The 20674-nt window shown below is 44.1% G+C and overlaps 1 protein-coding gene across 1 annotated transcript; it reads right to left on the bottom strand.

The window, feature by feature from the left end:
• Positions 1-13675: 13675 nt before the first annotated feature.
• LOC127663200 (uncharacterized) lies at positions 13676-15800 on the bottom strand. The gene is made up of 2 exons (XM_052154704.1): positions 15513-15800; positions 13676-15148 (listed from the first exon to the last, which is right to left on the bottom strand). Exons 1-2 carry the CDS (start codon positions 15798-15800, stop codon positions 13676-13678), a joined length of 1761 nt encoding a protein of 586 aa, XP_052010664.1.
• Between the last annotated feature and the right edge of the window lie 4874 nt (positions 15801-20674).

Raw genomic sequence — 20674 nt, 5'->3', positions numbered from 1 at the left:
AAGCCTGCTCCATTTCTTTAGATGCTGTTGCTCCCCTTAAGCCCAGGAAAGCTAAGGGAAAGCACCCCACACAGCCTTGGTTAAATGACTCCACTCGCTCTCTTAGACAAGATTGTCGTAAGGCTGAGCGAAAGTGGAAAAGAGATAAACTTCAAATTTCTTATGAATGTTTAACTGCATGTTTAATCAATTACCAAAAATCAGTAAAAGAGGCAAAGTTCAAATTCCTCTCTAAAATCATCTCAGAAAATGCAAATCGGCCGAGAATGCTGTTTAAGAAAATTGATTCTGTGCTAAAACCTTTATCAGCCCCTACTCTAATTCCTTCTCGAGAAACATGCGAGAATTTTGCACAGTCTTTTCATGAAAAAGTCTTGACGATCAAGGGTTCAATAAAGCCAGCAATATATAATCCACTTTTGACCTGCTCACCGATGAATTCTTTAACTTGTTTTCATCATATCGCCTCTTCTCAGCTGGCTGATATTGTTTCTAAGGCAAAATCTTCCAGTTGTGAGTCTGATATCGTCCCTACTCGTCTCTTTAAGGAAGCTTTTGAAACCTTGAGTCCAACTGTAACAGATATCATTAACAGTTCTCTAGCGACTGGAATTGTTCCCGCTAGTTTTAAACATGCTGTAGTTCACCCTCTTCTTAAGAAACCTCATTTAGATCCATCTCTCCTCAATAATTTTAGACCTATATCAAAGTTGCCTTTTATTTCTAAACTTCTAGAGAGTAGTGCATGACCAGTTGAATACTTATCTCGGCACATCTAACATTTCAGATACTTTTCAGTCTGGTTTTAGATCTATGCACAGTACAGAAACTGCCTTGTTGAAGGTCAATAATGACCTTTGCAAATCCTTGACACCGGATCGCATGCAGTGCTTGTCCTACTAGATTTAAGCGCCGCTTTTGATACTATCGACCATAGTATCCTGTTGCATCGGTTGGACAAAGTGGTGGGGATTCAGGTGCGACCTTACAGTGGTTGGCCTCAGTATCTCAAAGACAGAACCTTCACAGTAAATATGGGTAAATTTACTTCTGCATCTGTTCCCCTAGTCTGTGGTGTGCCCCAAGGGTCCATTTTAAGCCCGCTTCTCTTCTCACTATATATGCTGCCACTGGGGGCCATATTTGAGAAACATAGAATATCCTACCACTGTTACGCTGACGATACACAGTTTTATCTACCGGCAAAAAACGATATGTCTTATCCCCTGGAAGCCCTGTGTGACTGTTTTGATGAGATCAAATGCTGGATGGCAAACAATTTCTTACAATTAAACGAAAGTAAGAGCGAAATTTTGATTTTAGGCCCACCTAGCTCCTCAGCTACTTTTAATTTCAGTTCCTTCCCTGTCAGTGTTCGACCTCATGTAAGGAATCTTGGATTTACATTAGATTCGGTACTTTACTTTGAAAAACAAGTCAGCTCAGTGGTAAAAGTCAGTTTCTTTCAATTGAGATCTATCGCAAAAGTAAAACAGTTCTTGTCCCCAAAAGATTTAGAGACTGTAATCCATGCCTTCATTACATCACGACTGGACTCCTGTAATTCCCTGTACTGTGGTCTGCCTCAATCTACAATCACTCGTCTGCAAGTTGTTCAAAATGCTGCAGCGAGACTTCTGACTGGTACAAAAAAGAGAGATCACATCTCTCCTGTCTTATAAATTTTACACTGGCTCCCAGTTAAGTTCAGAATTGATTTTAAAATTGCAGTTTTGGTGTACAAAGCGCTATCCGTTGCTGCACCAACATACATATGTGATTTACTGACTATGTACACTCCCCAAAGAAATCTTAGATCGTGTAATCAGCTTCTTTTAACTGTTCCACGCTTTCGCTGCAAAACCAAGGGTGGTCGGGCCTTCTCTGCCGCTGCTCCTAAGCTCTGGAACAGTCTGCCCTTCGCTGTGAGGTCTGCTCCGACACTAACAAGTTTTAAATCGGCTCTTAAAACGTATTTATTCTCTAGTGCTTTTAAATAAACTGCTTGATTGATTGTATATGAATCTCTTGAATGAATTATATCAGGTGCTATATGTATAAACCTGTCTTTTGCCTTGTCTATTTCAATGCTTTTAAATTGCATATTGTAATATTGTACAGCACTTTGGCGCAGCTCTGTTGTTTTTAAATGTGCTATAGAAATAAAATTTGACTTGACTTGACTTGACTACAGTGTCTGACATCGTTTTTGCAAATTTGCACACCTCTTTAACATTATCTTTAGTGATCTCCGACTGGCGAAGCCGGACATCATTAGTGCCGACATGGATAACAATTTTAGAAAATCTACGTTTAGCATTAGCCAGCACTTGTAAATTTGATTTGATGTCAGACGCTCTGGCCCTCGAAATGCAATTAACAATAGTGGCTGGAGTCTCCATTTCCACGTTCCTTACAATAGAATCGGCAACAACAAGGGCTCTTTCAATATGATTCTCAGTGGGTGTATCACTGAGTGGGGAGAATTGATTGGAAACCCTAACAGGAACAGGAGAGTGGTGTCTCTTTGCTGAACGAGTATGCCGCCGAGACGTCACCCAAATGCCCTGCTGCAGGGGCTCTATAGCCGGAACCAAAGTGTGTGTGTTGCTCTCTGTACTGCCCGCATCCGAAACAGTATCTAACGGCTTCTCTTTCTCACTGACCTCTACTAGCGTTCGGATGCGAGTCTCTAACTCATTAACCTTCTCCGTCAGCCTGACTAATTCCTTACATTTATCACAAGTGAATCCCTCACTGCTGATGGAGGAGGCTATTTTAAACATGTGACATGCAATGCATGAACAAATAACATGAGCCGATGCCATGACTTACCGCAAATTGCTCGTTGTTCCTGAGCGGTGAGGGTTTTGAGATTGATTTGAATCCCGCACAAAATTGTTTGTTGTTGGTGGTGGTTGTTTTTGATAAGCGGTGCTTTGAGATCGATGCAGTAATCTGTGTACCGCAGAGGAGAAAAAACGGGTGCACGCTGAAAAAATGCACGCAGTTTAACCGTGATAAAAATAGAACGCGGATACAGGTGGAATATGCGCGCAGTTGAATCCCGATAAGAGAATAATACGGGAAGACCCGATGCGTGCTTAAAAATGGCAGATGTTTAAGGATTAAAGGCTACAAACACAGACTCTAGCTAGGTGTCAGCAGCAACCGGTAAAATACACGCAGAAACGCGGTAAAATGACAAAGGATATAACTATGAACGACGCGGTAAAATGACAAAGGATATAACTATGAACGACGCGGTAAAATGACAAAGGATAGAACTATGACTTGGCACTATACTTTTCCACCCATCACGATGACTATAACGTTGAATGTATGAGAATAAGCAGTGCTAAGCAGGCCACAAATAAACTCTCGTGCAGCGTGCGTGCTGTGCTTTCAGAAACAGGAAGTCCAATGAGTCAATACAATCAGTTAGAAAAGTTATAGCAACAAGAGTAAGAACAGCCTGAAGGTCTGTACCAAGTTTGGTGGCTCAAGAGTGCAGGGCAAGTGGAGAAGGCAGAAGGTGTTGAGGAAGTGATGTTAGTTGATAGAGATCCATCAAGCAATGGAAGGAGAGTGAATTCAGAGGGTAAGAATGCAGGAGAGATGGTTGAAAAGGAAGGCGAGGAATTAAGTGATGATGATTTGTCAGATATGTCAAGTTTATCTCAGATGGGATGTGACCAGTTATACGCTTTGGAGGAAATAGATGCTTTTCTGGATGAGACTTCGGGAAAGTAGTAGAAGTGAAGGATTACTTTAATGATACTAAGAGGTTTGAAAGATCTGTATTATACTGGATGAAAAGAGTTGGAGAGGACAAATTAAATGGGAGGAAGAGGTTTCGATTGAAAAAGTTTGTCACGAAAATAAGAGGGGGGAAACCCTGAAAAAAAGAAAATTTAAATGTATAATTCACTAAAGGTGTTTCTATTTCTTCTTTTCTCTCTGTTTTTCTTCTCCCTCCATTGGAACATTATTATGGAGTTTGTAAGAGTAGGATCCTTAAACATCAATGGGGGAAGAGATAGGGTCAAAAGAGCAATGCTTTTTGAATTTATTATATTAAATGATGTTAAAGTAACTTTTTTACAAGAAACACACTCTGATAGTAATAATGAATTGGACTGGTACAGATGGTGGGAAGGAGAGTGTAAACTAAGTCATGGAACAAGTGCTAGTATGGGTGTTGCAATTCTTTTCTCAAAACAGTTGGATTTAAAAATTGTGACAACAATAGAGATAGAAAAGGGTAGAGTGTTATTAGTTATAGTTGAAATTAAAAGTGTTAAATACCTTTTTGTGAATGTGTATGCTCCAAATATAGGATGGCAGCGTGAAATAACATAAAAAGTTAAATGATGCAATAAAACAACATGATGGCAATACATGTGTTGTAATAGGAGGCGATTGGAATTGCACAACACATTTCTTATTGGATAGGAATGGGGATGAGCCTCACTCGAAATCTAGTAAAATCCTACTTGATATCACAAATAATTTAAAGTTGGTGGATGTGTGGAGAAGTAGAAACAATTTGGTGAAGCAATATACCTGGATTAAGATTGTTATGAATGAGGCAGCGAAGGCAGACGAGGAGATGCGGATCCAAATGCAGGTTAACTTTAATGAACAAGGCGGGTACACAAAAAACACGGGAACAAAGGAAAAACCCTCAATGGGGAAAGAAACATAAGACTAGGAAACACAAGCAGGGGAAACATTCCAGGCTAACAACATTCAACGATAGACAAGGACTGAACCAAGAACCAGGTTATAAGTACATGAACAAGGGAAAAAGGGGCCAATGAACAAACAGAACTCAAACAAGATAACAAGGTGATGAACAGAAACCAATGGCAAATTAAAGAGGGCAGGTGAAAACAATGAACGAAGAACACGAACGCTAACAGGGAGACTATGGAGCTAGACAAGGGACAAAAGTGAAAACTAAGGAATTACAAAAGTGACAAAAATGATAAACAAAGGGCAACGGTGAAACAAGACAAGGTATACATAACAAAGATATTATATTATGTTGTGACAGGAGCGAGATTGGATAGGTTATATATAAGTAAATCAGAAATAAATAGAGTAGCTAACACTAATATATTACCGAGTGGTTTTTCAGACCATCATACGGTTACTTTAGATTACAATGTTGTGAAAATTCAAGACCTAAATTTTATTGGGATTTTAATGTAAAATTATTACAGGACACAGATTTTTTTGAGAAATTCTGTAGTTTTTGGGAAATTTGGAGACAGAGGAAAAGTAATTTTGAAAATCTGACTCAATGGTGGGAGGTGGGAAAAGCACAGATTAAAGTTTTTTGTCAACAATTTTCTTATAATGCTACTGCTATAGTGAAGAGAAATGTGAAAATTTTGGAGATTGAGATTAATGAAATGGAAAAAAGAATGGTTGATGTTGATGATGATGGTTCAGTGAATATTTTAAAAAAGAAAAAAATGGAGTTGAAGTCATTGTTGGAACAAAGAGTTAAAGGTGCACTTGTTCGAGCTAGAATCTCTTCAATTAAAGAAATGGATGCTCCAACTGCTTAATTTTTTGGACTTGAAAGGAAGGAAGCACAAAAGAAATGTATGCTTCATCTTAAAAGACAAAATGGAACTATTACCTCGGATCCAACAGAAATGAGAACAATGGGCATTGAATTTTAAAAAGAACTGTTTGGTAACTTGGACTGTGATGTTGGATCTATGGACCATTTCTTAAGAGATCTTCCTAAATTAAAGCCTGAGGATAAAAATTCATTGGACGTAATGATTTCGTTTGATGAACTTTCAAAGGCGGTCAAACAGCTCTCTACAGGAAAGTCACCAGGAATTGATGGTTTACCGGTGGAGTTTTATAAAGCCTTTTGGGGTGTTTTAGGAGATGACTTGTATAATGTATTTTGTGAATGTTTTAAAAGAGGTTGTCTACCAAAAAGCTGTCAAAGAGCTGTGTTATCACTTCTGCCGAAAAATGGAGATCTAGGTCTGTTAAAGAATTGGCGACCAGTGTCTTTAATGTGTCTAGACTATAAAATATTGTCTAAATGTTTAGCTAACAGTCTAAAAAATGTTTTGCATGTTGTGGTGGAAAATGAACAAACTTATTGTATTCCTGGGCGGACAATAATGGATAATTTGTTTCTTATGAGAGATGTGATTGATTTGTCTATTATAAATAATCTTGATGTGGGTTTTTTATCTATTGACCAAGAGAAAGCTTTTGACCGGGTAGGTCATGAATACCTTTTTACTGTGGGAGAATATAATAATATTGGGAGAATATTATTTCTTGGATAAAAATGCTTTATGAAGATGCTTCAGTTTTGCTTAAGATAGGAGGTGGCCTGAGTTGTCCAATCCCTGTTAAAAGAGGAATTAGGCAGGGATGTCCTCTATCAGGACAACTTTATAGTTTAGCCATAGAACCCTTACTGTGTAAACTAAGAAATGAGTTACAAGGTATAATGATACCAGGAGATAATTCAGGGCTAAGGTATTCTGTGTCTGCTTATGCAGATGATGCAAATATTTTTATTTCTGGTCAAAATGATATTCGGATACTTTGTAAAAATTTAAACCTTTATGAAAAGTCTTCTTCAGCCAAGGTAAACTGGGCAAAGTGTGAAGGGTTTGCTGTGGGGTCTTGGGTTGATACGGGGCCACCTAAGCTTCCTGAAGGACTGAAATCGGGAAAGGAAGGTTTTAAAGTCTTGGGGGTGTATCTGGGCACCGATAAGTATAAAGAAAAGAACTGGGAGGGACTGCTTGGAAAGGTTGTTGCTAAGTTGTCTAAGTGGAACTGGCTATTACCCGAACTATCATATAGAGGTAGAGTCCTAATTTCGAACAACCTGACTGCCTCTATGTTATGGCACAAACTGAATGTGCTGGAGCCACCAGATGGCAGCATTAAGGAGATTCAGAGGAAGTTGGTGGATTTTTTCTGGTCTGGTCAAAAATGGATTCCTTGGCCTGCACTTTATCTACCAGTGATTGAAGGAGGGCAAAGCTTAATAGATGTACGAAGCCGCATAAATGCTTTTCGATTGCAAGCAGCCCAGAGACTGTTGTACGAGGAGAATGTTGGGTGGATTAATGTTGCTTGTGCTCTTCTGCGGAAAACATCTGGATTATTGTATGATAAGCAGATTTTTTTACTGCAAAGTGATGAAGTGGATTTGAAAGACTTGACACCTTTTTATAAGTCAATGATAACAGCTTGGAAAAAGACATTTATTATACACAGAGATATTTTACAACCTGAGGACTGGATAATGGGAGAACCACTGTTCCATAATCCATTAATAAGAACAAGGATTTTGTCCTCTAAGTCTGTGGAGAGCTGTTTTGTGAAGGCTGGGTATGTCAAGTTGGGGGATCTGAGAAGTGGTGATGACTGGAAAACAGCTGAGTCTTTGCAGAGTGTTACGGGGTTGAGATCTCTTCGACTCCTGAGACGAGTAATGGAGGAGGTGTGGGCAGCTCTACCTGGAGCCTGCAGAGAGGCACTGCCACACGACTGGAATGGGCGCTATACTTTTCCACCCATCACAGTTTCTGCTGCTGTGCAAGATGAGATGGAGGAAACTGGACTTTCGATTTTAACATTTGAGTACCCCAAGTTGGGGAGTTTTCAAGATATTAAGAAGAAAGAACTCTATGTAACATGTGTAAAAGTTACTCATCAGACTGTGCTAAGAGGGGTGAAGGCTTGGAGGTGGTCAGAAGTGTTTGGGACAAATTTTAAGGCATGTCGGAGGTCTCTATACAAGTCGCCCGTTGAAAAGCGTACTGCAGACTTGCAGTGGAGATTAATGTTCGGTGCTATAGCTACAAACAGACACGTGGCACACCTAAATCCAGCAGTGGGGACAGAGTGTTTATTTTGTGGCTTAGAAGAAACGGTTAATCACTTATTTATTGATTGTTTTAGGTTGGAGGGTTTGTTTAATTTTTTAACACAAATTTTTATAAAGTTTGGAGAGAATTTTTCTTATCAAAAGTTTATAAGTGGTCCAATTTATAATTTTCAAGAAAGGAGGAAAAAATATTTACTGAATTTTTTGTTGGGTTCAGCTAAGTTGTCCATATGGAAATCTAGAAAAAATAAAATGTTAGGTGTAGGTTCAATCAATGCTGAAATGGTACTAAAAGGGATGATAACAGCTAGAATCAAGATAGAGTATACATATTATAAATTGGTCAGTGATATTGTAATGTTTTCTGAAGTTTGGTCAGTGGGGGGAGTACTTTGTCAAATTGGAGAAAATGAAATGTTGTTTTTAAATGTGTAGAAATAGGAATATAGTTTATGAAATTAAATTTTTGTAAGATTATTGTATTGAGGTAAAAGGACAAATGGTCTAATAAAGATATTGTTAAGCCTCTCTCTCTCTCTCTCTCTCTCTCCCAGGTATCCAAAGATGATGAATAAAGCGGATGCCATGTATGCTGTGGCCCTCTCAATCCCTAATAATGACTGTAACGGAAACATTGACCTGCAGAGGATTCTCACCGGAAATGAAAATAACAAAAAGGACAAGCTGGAGAAAGACATCAAGAACAAGCTGGAGAGTGAAGGCGGGATGTACGTTGGGGATAGGCTGATGATCGCACAGCCGCTCGAGAACACAGAGCACGCAGAACACCGCCTGCTGACTCAGCTCAAGAAAAAGAAATGGGACACTGACTCCTGTGTTGTCTTCTTTGTCAAGGATTCCCCCTGTACGGAGAAGTGCTTGAACGAGCAGAAGAACAATTACAACATCCTGGAGCTGCTGGAGACCTTCAAAGAGTGGGGGGTAGACAAAAAAGCTTTCCTCTTCCAGAACATCTACTACAGAGACCTGGGCAATCCTAAACAACAACAACAAATCAAACAATATCGAGATCAGAATTTGAGTGAAACTTTAATCCAAAACTTGCTGGGTGTCAGTGACATTCCACCTCCCCCTCAAACGCGAAGCCAAATGCTCAGTGCCTTCCAGAGGATAGAGAAGCATGTGCCATTGTATCGCTGCAACGGATTCACCCAAAATGGCTGCATCCGCTGTCTGAATGACAAGATAACTCTGAATAATAACGAGTGCTTGTATGGGATGGCGAAAGAGACAGAGAGTGATGCATCATTTGACCAGAGCAGCAGTTCCCAAGCAGGGAGTAAAAGAAGTCACAGCCAAAGCAGCAGAAATAACCCAAATGAAAGAAGCAGGAGCCCCCCTTCTAAAAAGTTTGATGGTTGATGCTGAATGGGCAAAACATTGGCCATTGGAGTTTGCTCCCTCCCTCCCCCACCCCCCTACACTAATGTGTTTTAAAGGGGGCACTGATGACCTGCTCCCACACAATAACAGCGGTAAACACATCCAGACACATTTGTTACTCGTCTGCTAATAGGGTAGCAGATCCTGTTTGATCATTGTTTACGGTTAAATTTAAGGAGAGGGTTGGGCTTAAGTCTGACCCTTAACCCTTAATCCTTCACCTTGTACCCTAAACAATGAATAAACTGTCTTCTACCCTATGAACAGATCAGTATCCAATGTGTACTTGTGTTGTTATTAGCTCCCCCTTTAAAATAACATGGGGCCTTTTGCCCCTGTGCACCTGCAGTCAACACTCTCCAAACTGCCAATGTAAACTGAAGCCTTCAATCTTAATAAAGAAATCTGTAATTAACCTGAGTGTGTGACTGAGCCTTCCTTTCTGTGTGTGTGTGTGTGTGTGTGTGTGTGTGTGTGTGTGTGTGTGTGTGTGTGACTGAGCCTTCCTTTCTGTGTGTGTGTGTGTGACTGAGCCTTCCTTTCTTGGTACATGCACTTGGTACATAAGAATTGTCTTAAAATGAAGAGGAGGAGATGAGAGAGAGAGCAATGATTGAAAAGAAGAGAGATAGATGTCATGATTAAAGCATGATGGAAAGTCCTGCTGTCTCTGGGCTGTAAACGCTGTAATAAAGAACTGATCTCTTCACTGAAGGTCAGTTTTGTGTCTCCGTGCTCAATTTCCTGACACAACCAGAATCAGCCAACACTGTGAGTCCTACCCAATGAATCTCTGAACTTTTAACAGTGTCTTCCTGTTCCGCTAGATCAGACATGGGCAACATATGGCCCGCAGGTCAGATCAGGCCCTCCACATGGTTTAATGTGCCCCGCGGCTCATGTATCGGAAAAGCGTTTTTATTCTCATTGGATATTTCAGTTAACTTGCATTGGGACATCAAGCGTCACTACAAGTGTTTAACATGCTCAGGGTTGGCAGATAAGAGATGAAACACCCCCAGTTTGAGATTTACACTTGTGAAAATTGGAAATATTCCGCCTAATGTAAGACTTATTTTGTGCAATCTGGCAGCCATGCACACGAGTGTACTCTTCTATTTCACTTTGAACAAACTTCACGATCTGTACTGCAACATTAAAAGTGTTATTCGGCTACTGTGAGTCCATTCTTGAGGCTGCTTGTGATGTTTGGTGCTACTGATTTTGCAGGTAAACGTTCTCAGTGATTAAAATTAATATAAAAGTAGATTGACACGTGAGCAAAAGCAAGCCAGAGACGAATATGTAAATGTATTTATTATTTGTGCATTTGAGATGTTGAAGTCCCTTCACACCTGTATGTTAATCTAACTCTTGCAGTAATTATTTATCATAATCATGCAGCCGGTGTTATTAAGTTGTGTGCTGAAAAACCATCGAGGAGACCCACATCATGACCTTTAGCATGTAAACGGGTAATGTTTTAGGAATAAATAAGTAAACTCGCCCGCTTTGCGACAAACATTAAAAGTTCTATTAAAACAGACCCCTGATATAGAGTGTTAAATCGAATAATAAACTAACAGGGAAGTAGAGATGGTAAAATAAGCCTTTGAGTTTTTAATGCCTGATAGAAAAGTATCTACCTTTGTAGAGCAATACGTCTTGGTTACGTATGTAACCTCCGTTCCCCGATGGAGGGATCGAGACGTTCTCGAAGTGACACTAGGGGTCTGTGATCTATGAGAAGTTGGCAGACAGTATTTGCATACCCCGCCCCCGGACATACGGGTATAAAGGCGGGGAAATACGTTGAGTGTGGTCCGGCCATAACAGTGGCTCGGCTCAGTGACGTGGCCGGGAGGACACAACGTCTCGTTCCCTCCATCAGGGTTACATGCGAAAACACATTTTTCTGGACCACTTTGAGGCCATACTCCTTGAGCCGGTTTCCTCCTGATTTCAGAGTTTCAGTTCTGTGAAGGCTGGAGGAGAGTTTTCTCTGTTTCCCTCTACAGAACTGCTTCTGTACTTCAGAACGATCCACTCCGCCTCCAGAAAGGGGTTCAGACAAAAGGGTTTTTTCAGATAGGAATGCTAAATAAATAAAGTGCACTTGAGCTGTTGGGATGATCTGTGTTGATGCAGAGGTGTAAAGTTACACCAAAAAACAAAGCTTTGACTGTACTTAGTTTTAGGATATTTCTACCAGGGCCATATCTGACCATTTTGGCATCCCAGGTGAGATACTTATTGGAAAACAACTGTTTTATCAATGAGGCGTAGAAAAACAGAAGTATTATTTCTGCAATAATTCAACAGTATTGTGTTTTCACTTTCAGTAATGCAACAGTAGCTTATTATTCTTTCAATAAAACTTAAATTAGCCCAAATCTAAGCATATTAGACTTATATAGACTATATTAAATTATTGTTTAGTAATACTCCTTCACATTCGAAGTACATTTATACGAATGAAAACAAAAAAATCACACATTAATGCTTTTTCATTACACAAAAATGAATTTAATAACCCTTGCCTATAGTTCTGTGAATGAAACAAAGGTTTTTTTATTTTAGAGATAAATTCAATTACACAATATGATGGCGATTGATGCATTTGATTATAGGTCGATGATTATTTAAAAGATAGATGTTGGTATATTACTGAACACATGTTTTCTGGAACATTTGATTTATTTGGTTGTAAACAAACCAACACTTGCATTATTTTGCTGTTGCTGTCATTCATTTTTTAAACTTAATTTCAATATACACTAAATATTTGGATTTATGATCTGTCTTTCTAATAACATTTATAAAATGATATCTTGTGCTAATATTCAGTATTCAGTGTCATTGTTACTGTGTTTCATGAGTCCTGCCCATCCAGTGTTAATGGTTGGCTGGGCAAATAAATGTGAGTAGTTCGGTGATATAAGTAGAGAAGACTTTAAAGAATTGAATCCCCTCCAAGGATGTGCAGAATACTTACGGCATTGGGGAAATATAAGGCGGGTCGTGGGGGGAATCCTCTGACTATGATCAGACTGGCAAGTTTTGTCTAGTTTTGCAATCCACGACCTGGCCAGTGTGAGACTCTGTGCGACATTGAGTCTGTAATGAACAAATAATGGAAAGTATGGAAATACCTACAATAATCAAATCAATTAATGGGAAAATTCATTAGGATCTCAAGTGCAGAATACTTCCAGAATCCCTTCACCCACACCACTGGCATTCATCTTTAACCTATTCATTCTCATACAGTCGTGCCCTTCTGCACATGGGTCTGCACTGGCTGACGCCACCACAATTTCCTTCGTCTTTTATCTTGCTAATAAAAGATGAAATAGAACATCGTACAAATGCATTGTGGCATGACTTATCAAGTTTCTGATAAAACTATATGGACTTTACATGGACTTTTATAGACACTAAAGTGTGATTTATATTACAAAAAAATCTTTCTGTAAAGCTGCTTTGAAACGAGTATCGTGTAAAGCGATATACAAATAAATGTGCCTTGAATAGTGTGGGGCTTCTATTGAGGAGTATAAGTGGATGGAGATGCATTTGGTGAGCAGGGAGTTCTGGGTGTTTATAGCTGTGTCTTGTGGTGTTTTTATCAAGTATACATTAATCAGGTGTAATCAATGCCATTTTATTCTACAATTATTTCTGGTGGTCAAGCAGGTCTTTCACTATGTGTGTGTGTTTTTAGACACTTGTACAGCTACAGAAATAGCCTCACACATGTGCTCATGACTGCTGAGAGAATATATGGTGAGGGTCTTCCACAGGTGTCTCCTGTCCACTTCTTAAAATAAGTAGACCACAGTCAAAGAATAGGATGATGGATAATGGTGACACATTTGGAAGATTAGCCCCACTTGTTAGAAGACATGTATTTAACTGAACAAAACAACTGAGTTCTTCCTTGTAATAAAGTCTATTCTTCTGAAATCAAAATCCCTAAGACTTTGAGTGATGTTTCAGGATTTAGGCAGAAACCACAACAAATGGCAAGAAGAAACTCCTACAGTCTCTCAGCACATGAGCATGAATACAGTGTGAATTATACTTTATGAATATCACATCATAATTCTGCATAGATGTGTTTAGTCAACAATCATAAGTGAAGAGATTTGTGTTTACTGAATACAAAGAATACTTTGTGTAAGAATTTGCAAATGAATTATAGATTCATAGATGTTTTTATTGAGATTTTAGTTTTTGCACACAGATCATCAGGAAAAGAAAATACATTTTAAGCTGCTGTTAATTTCAGAAACATATGAGAGACATTTTTATGTTAGAAAGTGTGTATTTTTGCAAAGTAATATTTTAGTTAAAGTTGTACTAAACATTGTAAATGGACTACTGACTACAATCTGTGCAACAATAATCCCAATTGCCATTGGTAATGTAGCACCACAGATAACGTTTACCATGTTTGCCACAGGGATGATCAGACCTGCAGGTTTTGCCATTCACAGCTGAGAAGCAGTCATCAGAAGTACAGCATTTATCATAATGGCCATCATCATCCGTGTAGCACCACTGATATCCTTTACCATATTTGGCACAGGCATGGTTACTGCGGCAGTACTTCCCATCTTTAGCCTTACTTCGCCACAGTGGAGGACTGCAGTAATCCCAGCTGCCAGAGATTTTCTGACACCAGTAGTAGTCCTCACCGTATGTGGCGCAGGGGTGATCATCCTTGCACCTGTCCCCTTTAGCCGTAATGAGCGAGTACCGGGGTGAGCACGGTATCTGTTCCTTGCCGGAGTAACACCAGTAGCTTTTGCGTTTGTCCTGGTACAAGCAGGGAGAGGAGCAGCATTGCTTGGTTGTTCCTCCTATGATGCATAGACAGCTGTAAGTATTGTCTGAGATGCTTGAGCAGTGTGAGCCATCGGCTGCGGTATTCTGCTTCTCTGGGACCAACAGGCATTCAACAGAATCAGACCCCTTGGATACGTCCCTTTTTCTGAGCTCATCATGCACAGTATTTTTGCCGTTAGTATTTTTGCTGTTAGTTATAAGACAAGCACTTCCAGTAAAAAGCTTCAGCTCTTCTGTCCCAGTGAAATAAGCACTCAAAGTGTTGAAGCCTAATTCTGCTGTCATCATTATCACATTGACGGGACCTTCAAGTGATATGGTTTCTCTGGCCCTTTTCACTGCACTAAATGTAATCTGCACGTCTGAGAGCTTTTGGACTCCTTGATTCACTGGCAGGTTGATTAATTTAGCAAACTTAACCTGAACCTTAACCTGAAATTTATTATTGTCTTCATGGCAATCGTCAGCAAAAATGGTAATTGGCTGACTGTAGAGTCCGCTGAGCCGATTATTCAGGTTTGAGACAGTCATCAGGTTTATGCTAGCTACCGGCTGATTGTTTCCCATATAGGCGAAGGAAAATGAGTAGCTGTCATCTATGCGGTGTTTATAACAGACAGCCGTCCAGATGTGAGAGGGCACCGTCACTCTTTCAGGGTTTTCAGAGGTTCCCGTTTGTGGTATTCTTACATTTGCATCGGGTACCGTTCCTGTGACAATGTAGGCTGTTGCAATATAATAAGGACTGCTTTTTAAAAAACTCCTCAAAGTGCTCTCCCAATTCTTCCAGTGGATACGGTTGAAACATGCGTCCATGGGTGCTACATTGGTCAGTGTAAACGTTGCTTTACGGCCATCATCGCATTGGAAACTGTTGGGGTTCAGGTGTCCACGATCATATCCGGTGTCAAGGTAGTCATCACTGATGGCTTGTTTTACTTTAATAATGTTTTTATCAGAGTCTTTCTCAAGGACCATATGCTCAGTACTGTACCCGGAAATCTACAGAAGAAATGTCAAGTTAGATGGTTAGTTTGATGTTTTATCACTTGTACAAAAGAGTTTTTTTTCTTTTTTTTCTTAAATTTTAATGGTGAAAAAGTTTGTTTCTGCCTACTCTGAATTTCAATGGACATTTATGATGTTTATTATTCAGTTGTTAAGAAAATTTCATAAAGTATCATCCATCTAATGTATTTTACTCAGCTGTAAGTCGCTTTGGATAAAAGCATCTGCCAAATGAATAAATGTAAAGTTTCATATTATTTGCAATGACAAAACAGATTGAAGACCAATAGTTCAATGAACTGCTTCTTATGGGATGCAGAGCTTCAACTGCTAATGAAAGTCTTTAGCACATAGTTACCTGTGGCTCAATGTGCCATTTGTCTGTCCTTCCAGAAGTGTCTGAGCACTTGGGGTCAAATATGTAGGCGCTGTAGAGGGGAATCCTGTGAGAGACTGAGTAAAGTGTAGCGTAATAAGAGTCTGCATATTCTAACGTCTGACAGATTTTCTTGGCATTCTGATCCATTCCTCTTGGTTCGGTTTGTTTGTAGAAAAAGCGGTTACACTCACGAAAGTTTGTGACCACTTTTGCCTGAGCATTGAATGCTCCCAGCACAATACAGGTGAGCAGAACCAGAACACACATTGTTTGAAGCTGTCTTGTATTATAGAGACACCAGAAGCAAGCTGCTTTAAATACAGTCAGTGATGTTGTGGGTGTGACTGAAATTAACAAATGAGCAGAAATGAGGAATAAGATGGGATCTCAAGCTTTTGGGACTAATTTTAGAACGGTCATATGCACAGAAACTTTTATGTACAACAAATAGAGCATTTACCACCATTACTCTGTAGTATAAATGCAGTGTTTGCAATAATACATGTTTCACTTCTGCATCTGGCTTGAAAAACAGGTTTTTTGAAAGCATCTCTGTTTTCTCCATGTCACGAACCCTGCTCCTCTACCCCATCTCCGCGTTCGCGAGCACGCACACATGCACTCCGCGAGCGTGCTCGCTTCTCGCTTCCCGCTTCCTCGCTCCGCCCCTTGAGCTCGTACGCTCTGTTTCCTCCCTCGCGAGCTCACACGCTCGTTTTGCTATTACGAGCTCTCGCTCGTAAACCCTCTCCCCCCTCTGACTCACATGACCACTTGCACTCACGCGCTTCCTATCCCCACATATTAGTTACACCTGCCACAGTCCCAATCACCTGTCATTGTTCACACCTGCACTCGCCCCTATATAACTCACTATCCTTTCGTTTGTTTAGTGTTGGTTATTGTATGTTTAGTTTCCCATACCTTTGCCCCGCTAGTCTCGTCTAGTTTTGCCCCTGCTAGTCCCGTCTAGTTTTGCCCCTGCTAGTCCCGTCTAGTTTTGCCCCTACTCGTCACCTCTTAGCTTGCCAACTTGTTCTCCTAACTTCGTTCCCACTTGTTATTGTTATCTTGATTCCCCGGCTTCCGACCTCACGCTCCCCTTTGACGACTCTACACTGGATTTGCCCTGTTTTGCACTGTTGACCGCTGTGTTCAATAAAGCAGTTTACTCTGACATTGTGACTGTCTCGTCTTGTGTGTGTGCGGGTTACAGAATAACCAACCTCACCGTTGACAGTCACAATGCCCCGCGCTAAGGATTCGTGCAGCTCACTCGAGCGGAGAAGCACGTCACATTCGGCACGAGGAGCTAAAGTGTGGAGAGAGGACCACGCGCTCACGGCCCAGGGGCAGCAGGTATGCACTAAGCCTGATTTATGTCACCCTGTTTCACCTGTGTCTGCCCCCGAGTCCGTTTATGCATCCAGTGCATTTCTGAGCGCCGTGAGCTCTCCATCCCCGGAGAGGTTGTGTGGCTCTTTTGACGCTAACCAAGGGTTTTTTATGCGAGGCAGCAGTTGTGTAACTCATAACCCCGCCCTCAACATTATGGAGCCAGCGACCCGACTCTTGGGGTTGCGTCAGGGGAGTCAACCCTTGGAGGTTTTTATTTTGGATTTTTGTGCCCTGGCGTACCAGGTGAATTTTGATGAGGTGGCTCTGAAAGACATTTTTCAATGTGGACTGAATGAGCCAACCTCATCATTAATGCCTGGTGGTCGTTGCTCCCTCAACCTGGCTCAGTTTATTGACCTCGCCCTACTGTATGCTGGTTCCTCGTTCACTGTGGGGGAGGCAGACACTGAACCAGCGCTCCACACCAAGGCCCCGTCTTGAAGCCTTACACGGCCCCGTCTTGAAGCCTTACGGCCCCGTCCTGAAGCCTTACACGGCCCCGTCCTGAAGCCTTACGGCCCCCATCTTGAAGCCTTACACGGCCCTAGTCCCGAAGCCTGACACGGCCCCAATCCGAGGCCTGTCCGCGCCCCAGCCTCGAGCCTGGCACGGCCAGCGAGTCAACGCCCATGCCTGCCATGGCCAGAGAGCCAGCGCCCATGCCGCCCACGACCAGCGAGCCAGCGCCCATGCCCGCCACGACCAGCGAGCCAGCGCCCATGCCCGCCCGCGACCAATGAGCCAGCGCCCATGCCCGCCCACGACCAGCGAGCCAGCGCCCATGCCTGCCACGCGCCAGCGAGCCAGCGCCCATGCGCGCCACGACCAGCGAGCCAGCGCCCATGTCTGCCCACGGTCAGCGAGCCAGCGCCTGTAGCCTCGACCGCCCCAGAGCCAGCGCCTGTAGCCTCGACCGTCCCCATGGCCACATCCCCTGTTGGCCGAAGGCGTCAGAGAAGGAAGAGGGCCCTTCTCCCCAGTCTCGTCTTGTGCTCAAGACCGCAGAGGTTCCCCAGAGTCTTCCACGGCTCTGCCAGGTTCTGCTCCGCCCCCAGAGTCTTCCACGGCTCTGCCGGGTTCTGCTCCGCCCCCAGAGTCTTCCACGGCTCTGCCGGGTTCTGCTCCACCCTCAGAGTCTTCCACGGCTCTGCAGACCTCTGCTCCACCCTCAGAGTCTTCCACGGCTCTGCAGACCTCTGCTCCGCCCTCAGAGTCTTCCATGGCTCTGCAGACCTCTGCTCCGCCCTCAGAGTCTTCCACGGCTCTGCCGGGCTCTGCTCCGCCCTCAGAGTCTACCACGGCTCTGTCAGCCTCTGCTCGCCCCTCCGAGCCCTCCCGGGCTCCGCCTCTCGAGCCTCCCAGGGCTCCTTCTCTCGAGCCTCTGAGGGCTCCTCCTCACGAGCCTCCCAGAGCTCTACCCCTCAAGTCCCTCAGGGCTCCCCCTCCTTCCAAGCCTCTCACGGCTTCACCTCTCGAGTCTCTCAGGGCTCCATCCCTCGAGTCTTTCACGGCTCCACCCCTCAAGCCTCTCACGGCTTGCCTCTCAAGTCTTTCAGGGCTCCATCCCTCGAGGTCTTTCACGGCTCCACCCCTCAAGCCTCTCACGGCTCAGCCTCTCTCGAGTCTTTCAGGGCTCCATCCCTCGAGTCTTTCACGGCTCCACCCCTCAAGCCTCTCACGGCTCAGCCTCTCCGAGTCTTTCAGGGCTCCATCCCTCCGAGTCTTTCATGGCTCCACCCCTCAAGCCTCTCATGGCTTCGCCTCTCCCGAGTCTCTCAGGGCTCCTCCGCCTCTCAGGGCTTCCCTCTCGAGTCTTTCATGGCTCCACCCCTCAAGCCTCTCACGGCTCAGCCTCTCCCGAGTCTCTCAGGGCTCCTCCCGCCTCTCAGGGCTCCGCCCCTCCGAGTCTTTCATGGCTCCTCCCCTCAAGCCTCTCACGGCTTCGCCTCTCGAGTCTCTCAGGGCTCCTCCCCCTCTCAAGCCTCTCAGGGCTCCCCCTCTCGAGTCTTTCAGGGCTCCTCCTCCTCTCAAGCTTCTCAGGGCTCCGTCTCTCGAGTCTTTCATGGCTCCCCCCCTCAAGCCTCTCGAGCCTTCCAGGGCTCGGCCACTAGAGGCTCCTATGGCTGCAGAGGTTCCCCCAGAGTCTTCCACGGCTCTGCCGGGTTCTGCTCCGCCCCCAGAGTCTTCCACGGCTCTGCCGGGTTCTGCTCCGCCTTCTAGAGATTCGCCTCCCGAGCCTTCTACGGCGCCACCTCCCACGGCGTCACCTCCCTCGGCTCTGCCTCCAGAGCCTTCCAGAGCTTCACCTCTGGAGCCTCCTACGGCGCCACCTCCTATGACTCTGCCTCCAGAGCCTACCAGGGCTTCACTCCTGGAGCCTTCTACGGCGCCACCTCCCACGGCATCACCTCCTATGGCTCTGCCTCCAGAGCCTACCAGGGCTTCACTCCTGGAGCCTTCTACGGCGCCACCTCCCACGGCATCACCTCCCTCGGCTCTGCCTCCAGAGCCTTCCAGGGCTTCACCTCTGGAGCCTCCTACGGCGCCACCTCCATGGGCTCCACTTCCTGAGCCTTCCAGGCCTTCGCCCCTAAAGCCCCCTTCGGCTCCACCTCCAGAGCCTTCCAGGCCTTCGCCCCTAAAGCCTCCTTCGGCTCCACTTCCTGAGCCTTCCAGGCCTTCGCCCCTAAAGCCTCCGTCGGCTCCACCTCTGGAGCCTTCCAGGACCCCACCTCCAGAGCCAACTACGGTGCCGCCTCTGACGACTCCGCCTTCCATGGCTCAGCCCGGACTTCCTGACCCTCTACCTGTCCTGTGGCCTCGTTCCTGGCCTCCGGACCCTATTCCTGTCCGGTGGTCACCTTCCAGACCCCCTGACCCAGTCCCTGTCCTCCAGTCACCTTCCAGACCTCCTGACCCAGTCTCTGCCCTATGGCTGCCCCCTAGACCTCCCGACCACCCGCCTGTCCACTATGTTCCCCCTGACCTTGCCTTGAACTGCCCATTGACCCCCTTGGACTGCCCTCATATTGTTTGTGTGTTTTGTGGGTTTTCTATTCCCTCTAAAATGGACAATTTCGAGATAGGCTGTCTAGGTTCCCTGATGGAGGAAATGAGAAGTTGTGTCGGAGAAGCAACACTAGGGGTCCCTCTTGAGCGCCAAATATGCCTCTGAACTATGAAAAAAGGCCAATGAGAAGTTGGTAGCCAGTATTTGCATGCCCAGCCCCAGACATACGAGTATTTAGGTGAGCAAATACGCTGAGTTCATTCAGGATTTTTCTGAGGAGCCGGAAATGGTCCGGCCACTACAGTGGTTCGGCTCAGCACGACGTCTCGTTCCCTCCATCAGGGAAAGGAGGTTACATATGTAACCTAGACGTTCCCCGTCTGTCGCTCTCTTCGACGTTGTGTCGGAGAAGCGACACTAGTGGTCCAATTTAAATCACGCCATGCGCTGAGCCGTGTACGTGTCCTCCTACGGCTCCACCCCTCAAGCCTCTCATGGCTCTGCTCCCAAAGACTCCAGAGCTTCCTAGGGCTCCGCCTCTCGAGCCTTCCACGGCTCCGCCACCCGAGCCTCCTACGGCTCTGCTCCCTAAGACTCAAGAGCCTTCTAGAGATTCGCCCCCCGAGCCTTCTACGGCGCCACCTCCCACGGCGTCACCTCCCTCGGCTCTGCCTCCAGAGCCTTCCAGGGCTTCACCTCTGGAGCCTCCTACGGCGCCACCTCCTATGGCTCT

The sequence above is a fragment of the Xyrauchen texanus genome, chromosome 23, assembly GCF_025860055.1.
Source record: "Xyrauchen texanus isolate HMW12.3.18 chromosome 23, RBS_HiC_50CHRs, whole genome shotgun sequence".
NCBI classification, from domain to species: domain Eukaryota; kingdom Metazoa; phylum Chordata; class Actinopteri; order Cypriniformes; family Catostomidae; genus Xyrauchen; species Xyrauchen texanus.
Note: the sequence above shows the minus strand (reverse complement) of the source record. Positions and strands in the feature narration are given on the sequence as shown.

What these genes read in the sequence shown, in the direction of transcription:
- LOC127663200 (XM_052154704.1), bottom strand. Translation starts at nt 15,800, where the DNA reads ATGTGTGTTCTGGTTCTGCTCACCTGTATTGTGCTGGGAGCATTCAAT. An exon ending in AATGGCACATTGAGCCACAG is followed by an intron (nt 15,149 to 15,512) that starts GTAACTATGTGC and finishes TTTCTTCTGTAG; the next exon opens with ATTTCCGGGTACAGTACTGA.